The sequence below is a fragment of the Olea europaea genome, unplaced genomic scaffold, assembly GCF_002742605.1.
Source record: "Olea europaea var. sylvestris unplaced genomic scaffold, O_europaea_v1 scaffold3207, whole genome shotgun sequence".
In the NCBI taxonomy this organism is placed as follows: domain Eukaryota; kingdom Viridiplantae; phylum Streptophyta; class Magnoliopsida; order Lamiales; family Oleaceae; genus Olea; species Olea europaea.
The window spans coordinates 13,953-30,362 of NW_019250912.1; the positions used below are offsets into that span (position 1 = coordinate 13,953).

Sequence of the window (16,410 nt, forward strand, 5' to 3'; positions counted from 1 at the left end):
GCCTTGCTTGTTGTAGTAATTTCTATCGAAATAGATAATTTATTTTGTTTTAATTTGACGAATAAAAAATCAATTATTTACGTATAAATAAATAAACAAAATTAGTAAAATTTTGAAACCATGAATGTTTTCATAAGATTAGAAAAATTTAGTTATAAGTGACTTTAGTTATTAGAGAGAGTAAATAAATTTTTGTTGGACAAACTTAGAAATAAGTAAGTTAATTTTGGCGTTGTAATCAAAATATTAGTTTCTTTTACGTTGAAATAGTAACTTATGTGAATAAATTTAAAAATAAGAAACTTATTAAAAGATAATTTAAATAATATTGATTCTCGCTCTAAACTCCTCTAGAATAAAATATCCTTCGCAAAAATATATTGATATACTCGTGGTCCACATATTGATTCAATATGGTATTTTTCTTGACACGTATAATATTAATTAAAGCTAATTATATTCACATCACATTTTAATTGTAGCAAAAATCTTTAATTTTGTTCATTTTTTACACTTGTATCTCTAGCAATCTTGATCACATTATTATCTTTAACATTTAATTAATTAGTGCATATTTTCCTTGGTGATGGTTTTTGTTCAAATATTCTGATAGCATTGACAAAAATTTTGTCGAACTTTTGTATTTATTGTTTATCTTGCTTATCTAAAAATGCAAGGGGCAAATAAGTCCTTTTAGTCCCTCCTAATGGATTTTTTGGCCTTTATTAGAAGACAATGTGCTAAGCAATTGAATGTTGAAGACAAAAATTGTTGGGTGCGGAAGCTCCAATAACACACGTTAATTTCAAATCGGATTATAAAGAACGAGATTTAATGACAATATTGAAATATACTAAATCACACCACGAAAACACAAGATTGCATTTGTAAAGAAAGAACACAAAGAGTAAACGCAGAGAGCGATGTTTATTAAATTGAACAATATGTAGAATACAAGATAGACTAGCAATACTGTTTCTATATTACTCTCTACAAATTGAGCAGAGAAACCTCGTATTTATAGGCCAACCCTAAAAGAGTTCTAAAAGACAAGAAAATATATTACAATTAGAAGACCCAATTTTATCAAGATTACTCGCTGTAGGACTCCCTGCAAAGCCGCAACATCCATATTTCCCAGCCCAATGCGTCCTGCGATGTCATCTTGTGCTTCTGTTGGCTCCATCAACTCAACTCCTTCAGCTGTCATGCGGTGATTAATATTATTGGGTATCACTTAAATGCCACTCCCATTGTGATTGTGAGGAATTTGTAGCACAATTGCTGGAATTATTTAAACGTCGATTGTTCAAAGTGCCTGGTGATCTGCAAAAGGTCAGTCCTGCGATTTCAATTCTCCAATTTTTATTTGATAATGTTTTAAGCCAATTTTATTGAAGTGAAACTAATTTTATTAGTATGTACATTTTTATTAAAATATGCTTCAGTTACAGTCAAGTAATTTTTATAAGTATTAAAATTGTACTTATTCTTATTTTTAGTGAAAAGATTTTTAAAAAAAAAGTAAAAAAAAAAAAACTTACTTATAAAAGGCTTTTATGGAAACATAGAAATTTGTTTCTCTTGATTTATGAAAAGTTCAATTGACCTCTATTCAATTAGAAATACGATTCCTTGTCCTCATCATTCTTGTCATCGTGGCTTTCACAATTTCTTCTTGGTACCGTAGGCGACGATTTTCTTAAAAGTATCATTGGTATGGCACCGTAGGTGATGATTTTCTTCGACTCTGACATAGACTTTGGAGACGATGAGGATGAAGATGAAGACAACAAAGAAGCTACCGCAACGGAGGAGGGCTCAAGTGCAAAACTGGAAAACTTCAAAGCCAAGGTCAATTCTCTATCTTTCCTTTTCACTTTTCCTTTTCTCTTTCCCTTTCCATTTCCCTCGAAGAGTAGCCCAAAACTTCTGATTATTCAGTTTTATAAACACGGTCTTAACCCTTTTCTTGCAAGATCTGTTTGAAGAAGCTGAGAATCGAACAGTTTGGTGGGCTCTTCGCCCATGAGCTTCTCGATTTTTCTTATTTTTTTTTCATAAAAATGTAATTTTTGCTAGTTAATTACTAAATTCGAAATATGATGGAGATTTTTTTTTTAGTCTGTTTGGGCTGCCTTACTTATTATATGCTGATAAATGGATGTCTCAAGTAAGATAACTCTGGAATTTAAGTTTTAATTTTAAAGCATATTTTATTTTTGGTTCGTCTTATGGTTCCATTGCAACGTTTATGATTTATTTTCTTGGTACCTTGCATCCATTGTGTCTTGGATAGTATTTTAGTGGGGTTATTAATTCAAATCAATGGGATTGTGTGTACATCTACTCTTGATTTTGTTAGCTAAATAAAGAAATTGTGTATGAAAGCTCAACAATTGTGTATGTATTTTTCTTCTTAGTCATTATCTTGTAACTTGTTTACTTTGGATCGAATTTTTAGCATGGAATTTCACTTTCTTATTATCTCTTGCACTTAGCCTTAACATGTGTTTAAATGAATTGGTTTAGTTAATAAGCCAAAAAGAAAAAAGAGAAGAATGATCCATTGATTTTTTAACTTTCCACCTTAATTTCTTTAAAAGTTTTTATTGTCCCCCAGTCTGTTCAAGCAGGTTTCAAACATGGAGAACCAGATTTAAACATACACCTCACATTACTGCCTCAATTGCGACCAAAACAAATTCCACTCCTTCATATTCTTTGACCTCTAAAGTTGTTTAGCGCTTGTTTGTGCCCCTTTAATTTCAAAAAGTGTATTATGGAATAGTGATTGATGTTGAAATGTGTGATTAAAAAAGAAAGAAAAGTTTTGATTTATGTCTAATATTATTTTAATGAAGAATGTGTGGTTGAAAATAAATACTATAGAAAAAATAATGTGGTAAATGTGGTAGAGTGGTTGACAAGCAAAGGCTTAATTTGTCGAAAAACATTCATCACAAATTGAGATATAATCGAAGGATCATAAAGCTGCTATATATTGTTCAAAATTTAGTGGGCCTTTAGTTGGGCCAATTGCCTAATTAAATGGAATGAAAAAATGGGTAGTATAAGCCTTTTTGTTGTATGTGCGCATGACTTGTTTCTGTAGAAACTTAGGCTAAAATGCTTCTACCATGCATACGCATGGATTATACTATGTGTAATCCATGTGTACACATAGGGTTAAAAAATAATCATTGGCTGATTTTTCAATTTGAAACCTGGTGTCTTTCTGCACAAAAATTTGCCTTTTTCTCATCCTGCAAACCATTTGTAAAGAGCCACTTTAACTAATAAATTCAATCTGAGAGGGGGCAAATATTGTTTAAAGACAACAATCTCATGTTTTTTGAGCCTTTATACCATAATTATCGTTCTTGATTCTTTGTTTTTGTTGTTTTTACCGTTTCCTTGAATGATAATATTTCAACAAAAGCGAATATGTGAAATAACTCTCATTTTCCTTATCTTCATAACTAAAATCATAAATATAATTCAGCCATCATTTCAAGCACTAGCCTGAAAATATGCCCATTCCAAGCTCCATTAGTCCAGTTAATATACTGACTCACATTTGGATCTAGTTCAAAGGAGAAAAGCCCAGGTGCAAGATCCTCAAAATTCTCCAGTATATAACGAGTTGCTTTGTTTCTATACGTTTGCCATAAGAAATTTCACCACTGAGCAACCATGTACTTGCTGGATTATCAAAACTTTGCCAAAATCCTTCACTTGTCCTAGGTACTGATCCATCTTTCAAAACTAAATTCCCGTCATCACAAAGTTGCTTTAGAATTAGGTTGTGACCTGAATTTATGTTGAGTATTTGATTGGAAATACTGTTAGAGTATTGAGAATTGGTAGTAGACTTTGAGATGTCTTGAAGGAGTCCAAGCTGAATTTGACTCCTACTTTATCCCAAATTCTCCATTCTTGATTTACCCATTGTATTGGGATTTCAACTTATATTAAACTCTTCATGTACTAATTCTCCTAGTATGTTAGGGATTCTTTAATTATAAATATGTGGTATATAAGACATATTGAAATTAACCAATTATCCAATTAGTTATTGGTCCAAAGAGATCATTTTTAACTCCTTGGTTTTCCCGAATTTGAATTTCCACTTAAATCGTGTTTTCTTTGTGATCTGAATTTTTGCATACTACCCATATTTTTTGTTCTTTAATTATTTGGCTAGATTATCAACAAATTGGCATCAAGAGCTGTTCCACTTTCAACAAAGTGGTTTCAGGTCTGGTTTGGATTATAACAAATGGTATAAGAGCCGAAGGTTTTATTTTGGCGAGTTCTTGGGAGGCCCAAATTGGATATTAAAGTGAGATTGAAACTATGTCAATTGTTTCAAGGATGTTAACTACGAAACTTGAAATTCCACTTATGGATCGCAACAGTAGATTCTCTTTGTGGCATATCAAGGTGGGGCCTGTTCTTGCTCAGTTGGATCTTGATGATACTTTGTTGGGGATAAATAGAATGTTCAAAACAATGTAGAGGAAAAGTAACGAAAGGATCGAAAAGCCCTATCATAGATACATCTTCATCTTTCTAATCAAATTCTTCAAGTAGTGATAAAGGAGAAAAGTATCACTAGGTTGGGGTTAAAATTAAGTTACGCTTGAAGCAGTGGCTGTATTATCATAGCTTGATAGAAGGTGGAAGATAATCTATCGGTGTTTAAAGAAATCATCGCTGACTTGGAGATCACAAAGGTCAAGTATGATGAAGATGATCTAGAGCCGATATTGTTATGTTCATTGCTTCTTTCATATACGACTTTAGAAGATACCATTCTCTTTAGTCGAGATACTATTACTATTGACGAGTTATATGGTGTGCTTTATACCAAGAAGAAGAGTAAGCATCTAGTCTTTAGATCTAAGGCTCAAATGGAGGGTCTTGTTATTCGTGAGAGGAAGACAGGTGGTTATGGAAGTGGCAGAGTCCATGATAGCAACAATAATATAGTCTGTTGGTATTGCAACAAGGGGCATAGGAAGAGGGATTGCTATGAGTGGTAGAATGGGTTTGCTACAATAGATTAGAAAAAACAACTAGCAAATTCCAGTGATGTCAATCTTACAGGAGAAGACTGTAACGGAAATCTTTTGGCGATTACAAAAGGTGAAGGTGTCACCACACCTGACGATGATTGAATTCCTGATTCGGCTTGCAATTTTCATATAGCAACAATAATATAGTCTGTTGGTATTGCAACAAGGGGCATAGGAAGAGGGATTGCTATGAGTGGTAGAATGGGTTTGCTACAATAGATTAGAAAAAACAACTAGCAAATTCCAGTGATGTCAATCTTACAGGAGAAGACTGTAACGGAAATCTTTTGGCGATTACAAAAGGTGAAGGTGTCACCACACCTGACGATGATTGAATTCCTGATTCGGCTTGCAATTTTCATGTTTCCAAATTGGGATTAGTTTTATTCATATGAAACAATTACAGGGACTCCATGATGATAGGAAAATCATGAACCTTGTAAAATAGATGGGATTGGTAATGTTAAGATCAAGTTGTTTGATGTAGTGTTTAGGATATTTGGTCAAGTTAGTCATGTTCCAGGTATAAACGGGAATGTAATCTCTTTAAGTACTTTTAATTCAAAATAGTACAGGTAGAACGGTGGAGGTGGAGTTTTGAAAGTTAGCAAGGGTGCACGGGTTGTGTTAAGGGGGACAGAAAAAGTCTCAGTTATATGTGTTGAAAGGTTCAATGGTCACTGTGAATGCAGTTGCAGCTTATGGTTTGATAAGCAATAACTTAGGTAGAGTCGGTTGTGATCGGTTTGTTCGTGGTGATTTGAACAATAATATTGAGGAATCTTCCAATAACTCAGGTGGAGGTAGTTGTGATTTTGTTGTTCATGTTACTCATGTAATTTGAGTAGATTAGACAACTCAAGTGGAGTTGGAAGTGCTTATGGTGATTTGATCATTCTTGGTGACTCGTTTGGAGGTGGAGGTGAATGGGATGATTCAAGCAAAGTTAGTGCGCAAGACAATTCTACCGGTAAGTAGAGCTTGTATTCAGTCCATAGTTGCTGAGTATGCCTGGAGGGCGTGGTGGAAGAGGTGGAATGTTTTGTTTAGAGAATTTTGTTGGAGTTGAAGAGTTAAGTTTTATTCCTTACAATAGAATTCGTGTCAGTGTGGAGTTTATTAGAATTGAGTTGTGACCTGAATTCGTGTTGAGTATTTGATTGGAAATTCTGTTGGAGTATTGAAAATTGGAAGTAGACTTGAAGATATCTTGAAGGAGTCGAAAGTAAATTTGACTCCTATTTCATCCTAAATTCTCCATTATTGGTTTGTCCATTGAATTGGGACTTCATCTTATATTAAACTCTTTCATGTACTAATTTTCCTAACATGTTAGGAATTCTTTGGTTATAAATATGTAGTGTACTACACATATTGAAATTAACTATTTGTCCAATTAATTATTGGTCCAAGGAGATTGTTTGTAACTCTTTACTATTAATTATAATAAATTATCCATCTCTGCACATGGTTTTCTCAAATTTTGTTTTCTATGTAAATCTTGTTTTCTTTGTGATCCATTATTTTCATATTATTCGTATTTTTTCGTTCTTTAATTATGTGGCCTGATTCTCAAGAAATTGGTGTCAAGAGATATTTCTCTTTCAACAAAGTGGTTTCATGTCTGGTCTGGATTATAACAGTAGCCACTACTGAATTTGAGGTTGTTGAGTCTATATTCGTGGACCAAATCAGAACCTGGGGTCTTTCCACAAGCACCAAATTTTGACGTAGCGAAAGATTATAGGGAATATGAACAATCACAAAATGAGAAAACTTCACGGAAAATTTTATTGAATTTAAGAACTGTCGCCTCAAAGGGCTTACAACGCCTTAAAAAGAAAAAAAAAAAAACCTAGCAAAATTCTGAAAATAGAATAAAAGGATATTTTTTCAAAAATAGAAAAATATGAGATAACTACTAAGATAAAAAATCCTTATCTTCAGGATCATTCTCCAACAAACAAAATATAAATCCAAATTCTATGGAAAAAGATATTGCAAAAACAAAAATTACTATAAATAGCAAAACGCCTAAACGAGGGTCTAAACGATGAATTTTGCTCAAAATTAGCCTTGCATCAGGGCCAAAGCCCTGTGTTTTATTTATTGGCTCGATTCCAATTTAATTAGACTAGCCAAAAACGAACCAACCAAAGTTATCATGAAATCAAAAAAATATTATTTTGCCTTGCGACGGCCCCATTTCATCATAAACTCCCAATTTAATTAGACTAGCCAAAAACGAACCAACCAAAGTTATCATGAAATCAAAAAAATATTATTTTGCCTTGCAACGGCCCCATTTCATCATAAACTCTGATCCCTTATGGACTTCGTCATTCCCATCTAAAATTTTCAGTTCTGCCGGATTAATGTTTGAAATGGGATTCTCCCTATTTGCTACCCAAACTATAGTTCTTTGACTAACATTTTTGTACCATGTTCCAACATGATACCTTGAAGAATTACCTGGTCTGGTTTGCAAACAAAGATTGGTTTGCTGTGATGCTGTTAGCTCCTTCAGAAAGATTAAGGCTTATAGAAAAACAGCACACAGATTACAAAACAAGAACTCTTTTTATGATCATGGCTCCAAGAAGATGGGCTAGAGAGAGAAAGAGAGAGAGGGATGGGGGGGTTGAGCAAATCGTTGTTTTCTTTGAAAGTGGTTCCATTAAGTGAAAAAATGTAGGAGAATTCATGACTGAAGAAGCCGAACAATGATTCTGCTTTGAGTCGAGTCAATTCGTTCACAATGAATTACCATTGTGCCATCAGAAAATGACAGCTGATGAAAAAAGTAATTCTATGTTAACTAATTAATTTGAAGCAAAACGTTATTTTGCAACAGTTAATCGATCAAAATCACCCAATCATCTTCAGCCATCATCAACAATATCAACTTAGACACAAAGAAATTCACCGCAGTACAAAATAAAAGCAAATTTTTGTTGTTTTAAGAAAATTTTGTCTAGCAAAATGCAAATTTTTCGGAAAGGTTCTTCATGCTAAATAACGATACATTCTTCTTTGTCGAATAATGATATTGATCAACATTGAATTCGTAGACTACTTTTATTACAAAAATGGCAGTCGTAAGAGCAAAGTTGAAATGGAATTTCAGATGACTATGATTTGCATGAGTAAAAATGGATTAAAAGATATTTTTCATTTCTCTTATCTATCTAATGTCCAATTCAGCATCACAAACTTTTTTGTTTTTTCAAATTAACTTACATTAAGATTTGACTATTTATTGAGCATGAAATTTTTCATTAGTCAATCTCTGCATTTTTGCTATGCTCTTTGAACTTGATAATTAAGAATTGTTGAGAAAAATATCTCTATTGTCTAATTTTACTCAAATTAAGAAGGAATTTTAAGAACTGAAAAGTTGATTGCTGAACTAGAACCACCGATATCAGAAATTACAGGGAACTGAATGACAAAATATCCGAAGTTTAAAGAATGATTTCGATTATTAAATGTTTGCACCGAACCAATGTCCATTTTTATAATTTGTTGTTAATAACTATGTCATATTTACTAGCTTTTTCAAAAAACAAATAAATAAAAATAAAACCAGCAATCAGAACAATTAATGAAGTTCTTGAAAAAATTGCATAGTTTAAAGAAACGTGCAAAGTTTGATAAAACTATTTAAAGTTTATGTAAAAATAAGTCAAACGATACCTTAATAATTGTTTTCTTACTATTTTTTCCCCCTAAATTGTTATGATTGAAACTAATCTGAATTGAAACATATTCGATTATGGTTCGGTTCTAGTAATTACATGAAGTAGAATTTCATTTACAAAATTTTAAAATTTAATCGATGCTTCTAGTTCTTGAAATATCCCGATTGAACCATTAGATGCTCCCCTAAGTTTCATAAAACCCATAACTACCATTCACTTAGAGTGTGTTTTATTGATTTTATTTTTTTATAAAAAAATGTTATTTTTTCATTCAAATTCCTATTTTTTGAGTGTTTGATTGACAATTTTTTTTACATGAAAAATATTTTTAGACTTTTGATCACATGATCATATTTTCCTCATAAACAAGGAAAACATTTTCTTTAGATAGGGGTGATTTTTATTTTTCAGTTAATTTACTCTACCTTTCTCTCTTTCGTCTATCCCCTCTCTCTCATCTATTGACCAATAAAAAATAGATAAGTGTAATATTTTTTAAGTCGAAAAATAAATCAATCAAACACATTTAGACCATTCAGATAAAGCATAGATGGAAAAAAAAAGTGTCACTACTTGACATTTTAGACATCATCAATTACATGTCTATTCAACCCTCTAGCACAACAATTCCTTGGCTAATCTTCCACAAAGAAAAAATGTACAAACAACTAGAAATGAGAGGAAACTTGCATATCTGGACTTCTTACTAATAAAACAAGTTCGTGGAGATTCTTGTTGAGCATAAAACGAGTGGAAGGAAATAAGAAAAATTTCCTCAACGCCCTTGTGGCATACATACTGTCAACTCATTGTTGGAGAACAAACCCGGTTGATTAGAGGGCGAGCATTTTCTCATTACAAAAGCTCGTTGATTTGGGATTGGAAGAACTACAATTTCTCCACTAAGCATGAAAACTACATTTGACATGGAGGGGCGATTACTGGGGTCTTCTTCTACATGCAATAGCCCAACATTTATGTACTTGATAACTTCAGATTTCTCACAAAATTCGAGGAGTATTGGGTCAACTATATCTAATGCCTTGTTTTCACTCCACAATCTACATACCTGGGCGAATAATTTAAAAATATTTTAGACTGTGAATTGGCTAAAATGTTGCATATAGCTACTTACATAACCCAAAAGATTCAAGTTTTCTTTAGATTGGTAAAATCCCATGTTGCCTGGAAACATCCATCACGTATCGAGATTTAATGGAAGGATTATAAAGAGAATACGTGTAGTAACTCTCATTAACGTTGTCAACATAACCATGACTATACATTTTGCTCAGCCTCATCTCAGGGATTAAACTGAAAAAGAGCCCATTCCAAGCTCAACTAGTCTAGTACTATTCAGTCCTATTCCATCTTATAATAATTTGACTCCCATTTGGATCTAATTCAAAAGAGAAAAGCCCAGGTGCAGGATCCTCAAGAGTTTTTCCAAGAAGTGAGAACTTTCTTTGTTTCTGAACGTTTATCGTAGGCAAGGCTACAAAGAATGAAACAATGTTTCTGTTGGATTATCAAAACTTTGCCAAAATCCTTCACTTGTCCTAGGTTCTGACTCGTATCTCAAAACTAAATTTCCATTATCACCTAGAGTTGCCACTAAAGAATTTGAGGTTGTCAAGTTTACATTTGTGGACCAAACTGAAACCTGAGACTCATCCATAAGCATCAAATGTCCGTCTAAAATTTTAAATTCTGCAGATCTGACCCTATTTGCTACTACCCAAACGGTCATTGAAGTAACATTTTTGTACCAAATTCCAATATAATAACTGGAAGAAGTACCTAGTGTGAAGAATCCTAGTTCAAAGATGTTGCCAGAAGAGACAATTGTCTGGCTTCCAGAGAGAGGCTGATTTGCTGCAGTTTATGATGCTCGGATTTGGGTATGGGTACGTATCTAAATGTCGGATCTTTTATTTTTTTAAATGTAGGTTATGGGGATACGGCTAAAAAGAGTCCAAAATTTGGATACAAGTACATGATTACGTCTTTTAAACTTCAATTTTTTTACTAATTCAAGCCGTCATTTTGAATAAACCAAAATCAATTGTTCACAAAGAATAAAATTTTTGGACTAAATTTTCAATTATGGAAAGTTAATTACTAAGGTCCGTTTGATTGCAAAGATGGAATTTGGGTGGAAAGAAAATGAATTTCAAGAAATTGAATTACCTAGAAATTGTCTTCCAGGAAACTGTCGTCTCTGGAGGATGCTAAAGTACGAAATCAATAAAAAGAATAAAAATTTAAATAATTAATAAATTTCTTCTTCTTTTTATTTTTTTCCCTTCAAAATAGTAATTTAAAATTGATAAAATTGATTTCAGAAAAAGTTGTTAAGAAGTTACATGATAAATAGGATTACTTGCATGTAAAATTTTATGTTAAAATAATCGAGCCCCATTATTTTTTCATTAAAATGAAAAATATGATCGTTATTCATCACATCAGGTTACCATATTTGACTTTTTATCTTTTGTGTGATATTCATAATGACTATATTTTTCATTCTCATTTTTACAATAATGTGGCTTAAACGGGAGCTAAATCGGATTTAATTAACCTGTTTGATTTAGCTTAAAAGTTAGAAAGAATCGAGAAAAATGATTTCTTTAGACAATAAAAAATGTATTTCGTGCCAAAATAACTCGATAAACGTACTACTAGAAAAATAGAATGAGATTTGTTTGCTACATATTACCATGTCATGTTTGGTATAAATTATAATCAATTTTTTAGTAAAAATTGATGAAATATGTAATTAAAAAATTATGAAGCCACGAAATATATAATTAAAATTAATCATGAAAATTGACACAAAAATTTAATATAATTTTAATCTATACAACCTATTTCAAAATTAAATGTTCCAATGGTCATTGAATTTAGGTCCATATTTTTTATTGGTCACTGAAATTTAAAATGTTGAGTTCTTGTCATTGAATTTAGATCAATGTCTTCAATTGCTTATTTAAGTTTAAAATGTCGAATTTCAACCATTGAACTTTGAAAAATATTGTATATTATTCACTAGTATAAATGTTAACTTTAAAAAATATTGAATTTATAGTGAGTAACGTATAATATTTTCAAAATTCAGTTGTCAAAACTCGACATTTTAAATTTTAGTGAGCAATCAAAGACATGAACATAAATTTAGTAACCAAAATTTGATATTTTAAAGTTCAATAATCAATTAAAGATATGAACCTAAGTAATTTAGTGACTATTGAAACAATTAACTCCCTATTTGAAACAATTAACTCCCTATTTCAGTAATTATAGACTAATGCTTCAATTTCTCCACTTTTAAAAATATTCGCTCTCGCTCTCACATTGATAACAGATCGACACTTCCAATTTCAGGAGTTTTCTTCATTGAGTTAGGTTCATGCTCGAACAATGGCGAAGCTTGTTCAATTGACAAGAACAGTATTCAGATCCCTAAAACATCAATCATCATTCACTTTCCAATTACAATCTAGAAGATCTTCTTTTTACTTTTTGAATACATATTTTACAAAACCCTGGAATTATTCTCCCGATCCGAGAATAAGCTTCACGTCATGCAGCTATTCTTCTGTTATTGAAGAATTTCAGTCCCCTACAACCATTGATTACCGGTAATTATATTTCCTTTACATTTTCCCCCTTTTTTTTTTGAGTTTAAAATTTTTTTTATATGAATTTGGAAATTGAGAAATTTGATGGTTTGAAAATTGATTTTCCATAAATTTTAGGTAATAATATATCGATACATGTACAGTTCTGTGCTTCCGGAAGAGAAGTATCACATGTTGGCTAATTCCACGATCCATGACCTGCTAGAGAAGCTAGAGGTAACTATCTCAAATTCAATTCTTTGTTTGAAGTTTGACATTAATATGCTCTGGAATTTTTAGAGGATTCTTACTATCATTTTTTTTTCATCGGCATAAAACTGTAGTAGTACTTAGCCTAAATCTCAAGATTGTCTGGTTGGCTCATTAACCTAGAATTGTAACGTGATTTGTATTTACATATGTTCAATCTAAGCTACAATGGATGAAAACAAGTCTCCAGTTATGTATGACAAAAATTTTATTTGTTTTGAAATTTTTGAGGGTTGTAGTATGTGTGTCAGGAGGGTTTATAAGTGTCAATTTTATAACTTTGGCTTTGTTGGTCTCTATATCTGCCAAGATGTGCACGTGGTGACCGTGTTATCCAGAATTTGATACAGAAAGTAAAACATAGAAGGAAATAGAAAAGAAGAGAGAATAATTGAAGGGGGATTTTCAGTATTCAATATTCAATAATCACTAGTCTGTTTAAATTCATTTCCAAATTCCCCTTTTATAGTTGTGCATAACTTGAATTCAAGGGAACTTTTAATACATTACAAGCTTACAATATCAAAGTCTATCTAATCTTGTCTAAATTTGAATTGCTCCTATTTTTCCTAAAGTAAATCTGTAACCATGTTAAGTCCTCAATTAGGTCTCTTTCTCCTTAGAATCCCTGTCACTGGTTTTCGAAATCTACGTCTTTTCACTTATTTACTTTACCTTGTTGAGAAGCAGTGACAGGTGGATCTAATTTTCAACGAAAAATACCTGATAATGGTTTACCTGGCTATGCTTAACTAGGAGGATTTACTTCGTTAATCTCATTTTTAGGAATATAAATTAGTTGCATAAAATAAGATTTATGTGCATTACTTATCATTGATAGTCTGCTTTTCTTTGTTGCATGACAAGAATATGGAGACTCTGGAGATTGATGGTTTCGATGTAGACTATGGGGTAAGAATGATGGTTTGATGTTTGAAAGTGGTTAATTTTGTCAACATTTTGCGTCTGCGCTGCTGTAAATCTGGGTTTCATTTTGTAGAATGAGGTATTAACTCTGAAGCTCGGGAATTTGGGAACCTATGTAATAAACAAGCAAACGCCAAATAGACAGATTTGGATGTCATCTCCCCTGAGGTACTGATCCCTCTAACTCAAATCAGTATATCTTTTGAATTTTGACCTGTCTCTTTCAATACATTTTGTTGATGTTTGTCCTGGGATTTTAGAAAAGAAGTTTGCTTTGAGTCATATTCTTTGCTTTAAGTAGAAGAATTGCTGGATTTTGGATTTGGTTCTTCTTTTACTGTTACTAAAAAGAAAGAAAATCAAGTTTTAAGTTCTAAATTTTTTGAAATCTTGCTTTTATAGTCCTTATCTATGAAGTGAAACCCCAACTGGCAGTGCCAGGTTATTGCAAACTGCAATGATTGAGGAGAAAGGAAGTGAGAAAAACGCGATATCTACCTGGGCTATTTGCGATAGAGAGGACATTACATACCATGAAGAACATTGTTTATGTTGCGCACTTCAATGAGCACTTTTGTTGAACTCACTCTGATGAGTTGACAGCATCATTGGTTTTTGAAGTGTTGACAACAAGTTACTTAATGCTTTTGGGTTTTCTTAGCCATAATGTAACCTGTCTTTGATACTAACTACTAAGTGTCGAGTTGTCAAGTTTAGCCACAAATTACCTTGTGATGCTATTAAGAAATTCCATTTAGTCAACATGTAGGATTACAAACGGTTTGCACTCAAGCCAGGGCAACAAACACGCAACACATGTAATACATACCAAAATTTCAAAACTTCATCAACTCCAAATTAAGGAACTTGTAGGATTACTAAAGGTCCACCTATGGTCATCAATTGCCAGTATTCTACATAGTTGCTTTAATCAATTGGCACTGCTCCATTTAGGTAGATAACTCATAATGAAAATATTGAAAAAAGTCCTTCCCAGTTAATTCAACAAATTGATCAGTCAACCTGCTAAACACCTGCCAGAAAGAAAACATTCATTTGCTAGGAAAAAGATATTGTTATGGGTAGATGATGCTTTTGTTGTGGTCCAATGAGGAGAACTTCAAGGGATTGCTGGGGAACAAGGGCACATAAGTAGTTGCTCCATATTGAAACAAATAGTTTTTAACATATTTATTGTTATCATTTTTAAAACAATTGTAAAACAAATGTAACTAGTATTTTTACAGAATGTGCATGTATTGTTCACGCTCCTTATTTTGTTCTCTGGTATTTGAGGTGTTTTGAAAGAACTGAGTGAAATTTCTGCAAATAACCTTGTAATTTAAGAGTTATTGCATTAATCAAGTATAGTTTGAATTTAAAAGGAATGGGCGTCCTTGTTGCATTAGTTAAGGAGGTTGATCGGAAGTGGAATGATTTCGGTATGGATGATTTTTTTTTCTAAAATTGGAACTATGCCTTTGAATTTTTACTCTACTTGCTCACTTGAAAGTCGGATGAGTAGAGAACCCAACTCCAAAATCTGCCCATCTATTCGAGTTGGGTGAGTTCACCTGCCATTTTACTGAATTTTTCCTTTTTCTTAGCAAGGGTGAAATATATTTATTGTCCATTTTTGACCCAAAAAACTTGACATGACTGTTCTTCATTTCACCAACTAAAACAAGGCGACTTAAAATCATTTACCCTTTTTATACTACAGTTGATATATGCGATGCCAATGTATATTAGTTTCTTTTACTTTGTATTAGGCATATAGATGAGTATGATATGCATGTTTTCTTGGAAAATTGTGTTATTTGATTAGATGTCCATGCCTTCATTTTCCTCTGTGTTTGCTTCTGAAGATTAAACTTTCTTTTGCAGTGGCCCATCTAGGTTTGATTGGGATCAAAATACCCAAGCTTGGATTTATAGGCGAACTAAACGGAACTTTATCAAAGTTTTGGAAACTGAGTTGGAACAACTTTGTGGGAAGTCCATTAACCTTTCTTCTGCCTAAAGTCGTAAAATAAATGTAACTTCTCCAGTAGTCATTGGTACGATAGTGATTATCTTTTAATCAAATGTGATCTCTCTTTTTATTTCTATTTACCCCTTCTAGTTACGATTTCACATGCTCAACTGTTTGTAATTGTAAATTATGCTACATCATAATTAATAAATTATGTACACTTATATAATGACTAAGATTGCGATCAAGCTCTAACAACATATATTTAGTGTGTCACGCCATTATATTTAATAAACTATATCCGCTTATTTAATAAAGTGCATGTACCAACAGTTATGACATTCTCCCTCCATAATTGATTACATTTGTAGATAGTGTGTCATGTTACTTGGTGCTTAGGAGATTAGTCTTCTCATGTATATATGCCAAGTATATGAATTCACCAATGCAATTCATAATATCACGTAACACAATACATAAATAAACTATGAATCTGTTCGGTAGTGATTTATGAGAATTGATTTTTTGACCATTAGAGAAAAAACTAGGTTTTACATATGAGTGAAGAAGTAAAAAATGACGGCTAAAATAGTGAAATAACGGTCAACAAATTGATTTTTTTAGGTGAAAAAATTGCTACCAAAGCAACTTAGATTCTGGCATGACAAAAAAAAATGATAGCATTAAGGGTAGGGAATAAGTAGATTCCTCATCGCCCTTCTTCAACAGACATTGTTAACTCATTGGAAATTGAACCCGGTTTAGTAGAGGATGAAGAAGTGTTTGAAACGGGTTTTCTTGTTATGAAAGCTGGTTGATTAGGAACCGGAAGAATT

At 32.3% G+C, this 16,410-nt stretch overlaps 1 protein-coding gene across 2 annotated transcripts; it reads left to right on the forward strand.

The window, feature by feature from the left end:
- The first annotated feature begins 12,099 nt into the window (after positions 1-12,099).
- Positions 12,100-15,803, forward strand: LOC111385561 (frataxin, mitochondrial-like). Of its 2 annotated transcripts, none has more exons than XM_023009962.1 (5): positions 12,100-12,423; positions 12,567-12,639; positions 13,540-13,584; positions 13,673-13,767; positions 15,487-15,803. In XM_023009962.1, exons 1-5 carry the CDS (start codon positions 12,203-12,205, stop codon positions 15,620-15,622), a joined length of 570 nt encoding a protein of 189 aa, XP_022865730.1. In that variant the 5' UTR covers positions 12,100-12,202; the 3' UTR covers positions 15,623-15,803. The 2 variants fall into 2 exon arrangements, with proteins under 2 accessions (XP_022865730.1, XP_022865731.1); XM_023009963.1 differs by having other exon boundaries at positions 12,300-12,423; positions 12,541-12,639.
- Positions 15,804-16,410: the final 607 nt, after the last annotated feature.

What these genes read in the sequence shown, in the direction of transcription:
- LOC111385561 (XM_023009962.1), top strand. Translation starts at nt 12,203, where the DNA reads ATGGCGAAGCTTGTTCAATTGACAAGAACAGTATTCAGATCCCTAAAA. An exon ending in CCTACAACCATTGATTACCG is followed by an intron (nt 12,424 to 12,566) that starts GTAATTATATTT and finishes ATACATGTACAG; the next exon opens with TTCTGTGCTTCCGGAAGAGA. An exon ending in GTTTCGATGTAGACTATGGG is followed by an intron (nt 13,585 to 13,672) that starts GTAAGAATGATG and finishes TTCATTTTGTAG; the next exon opens with AATGAGGTATTAACTCTGAA.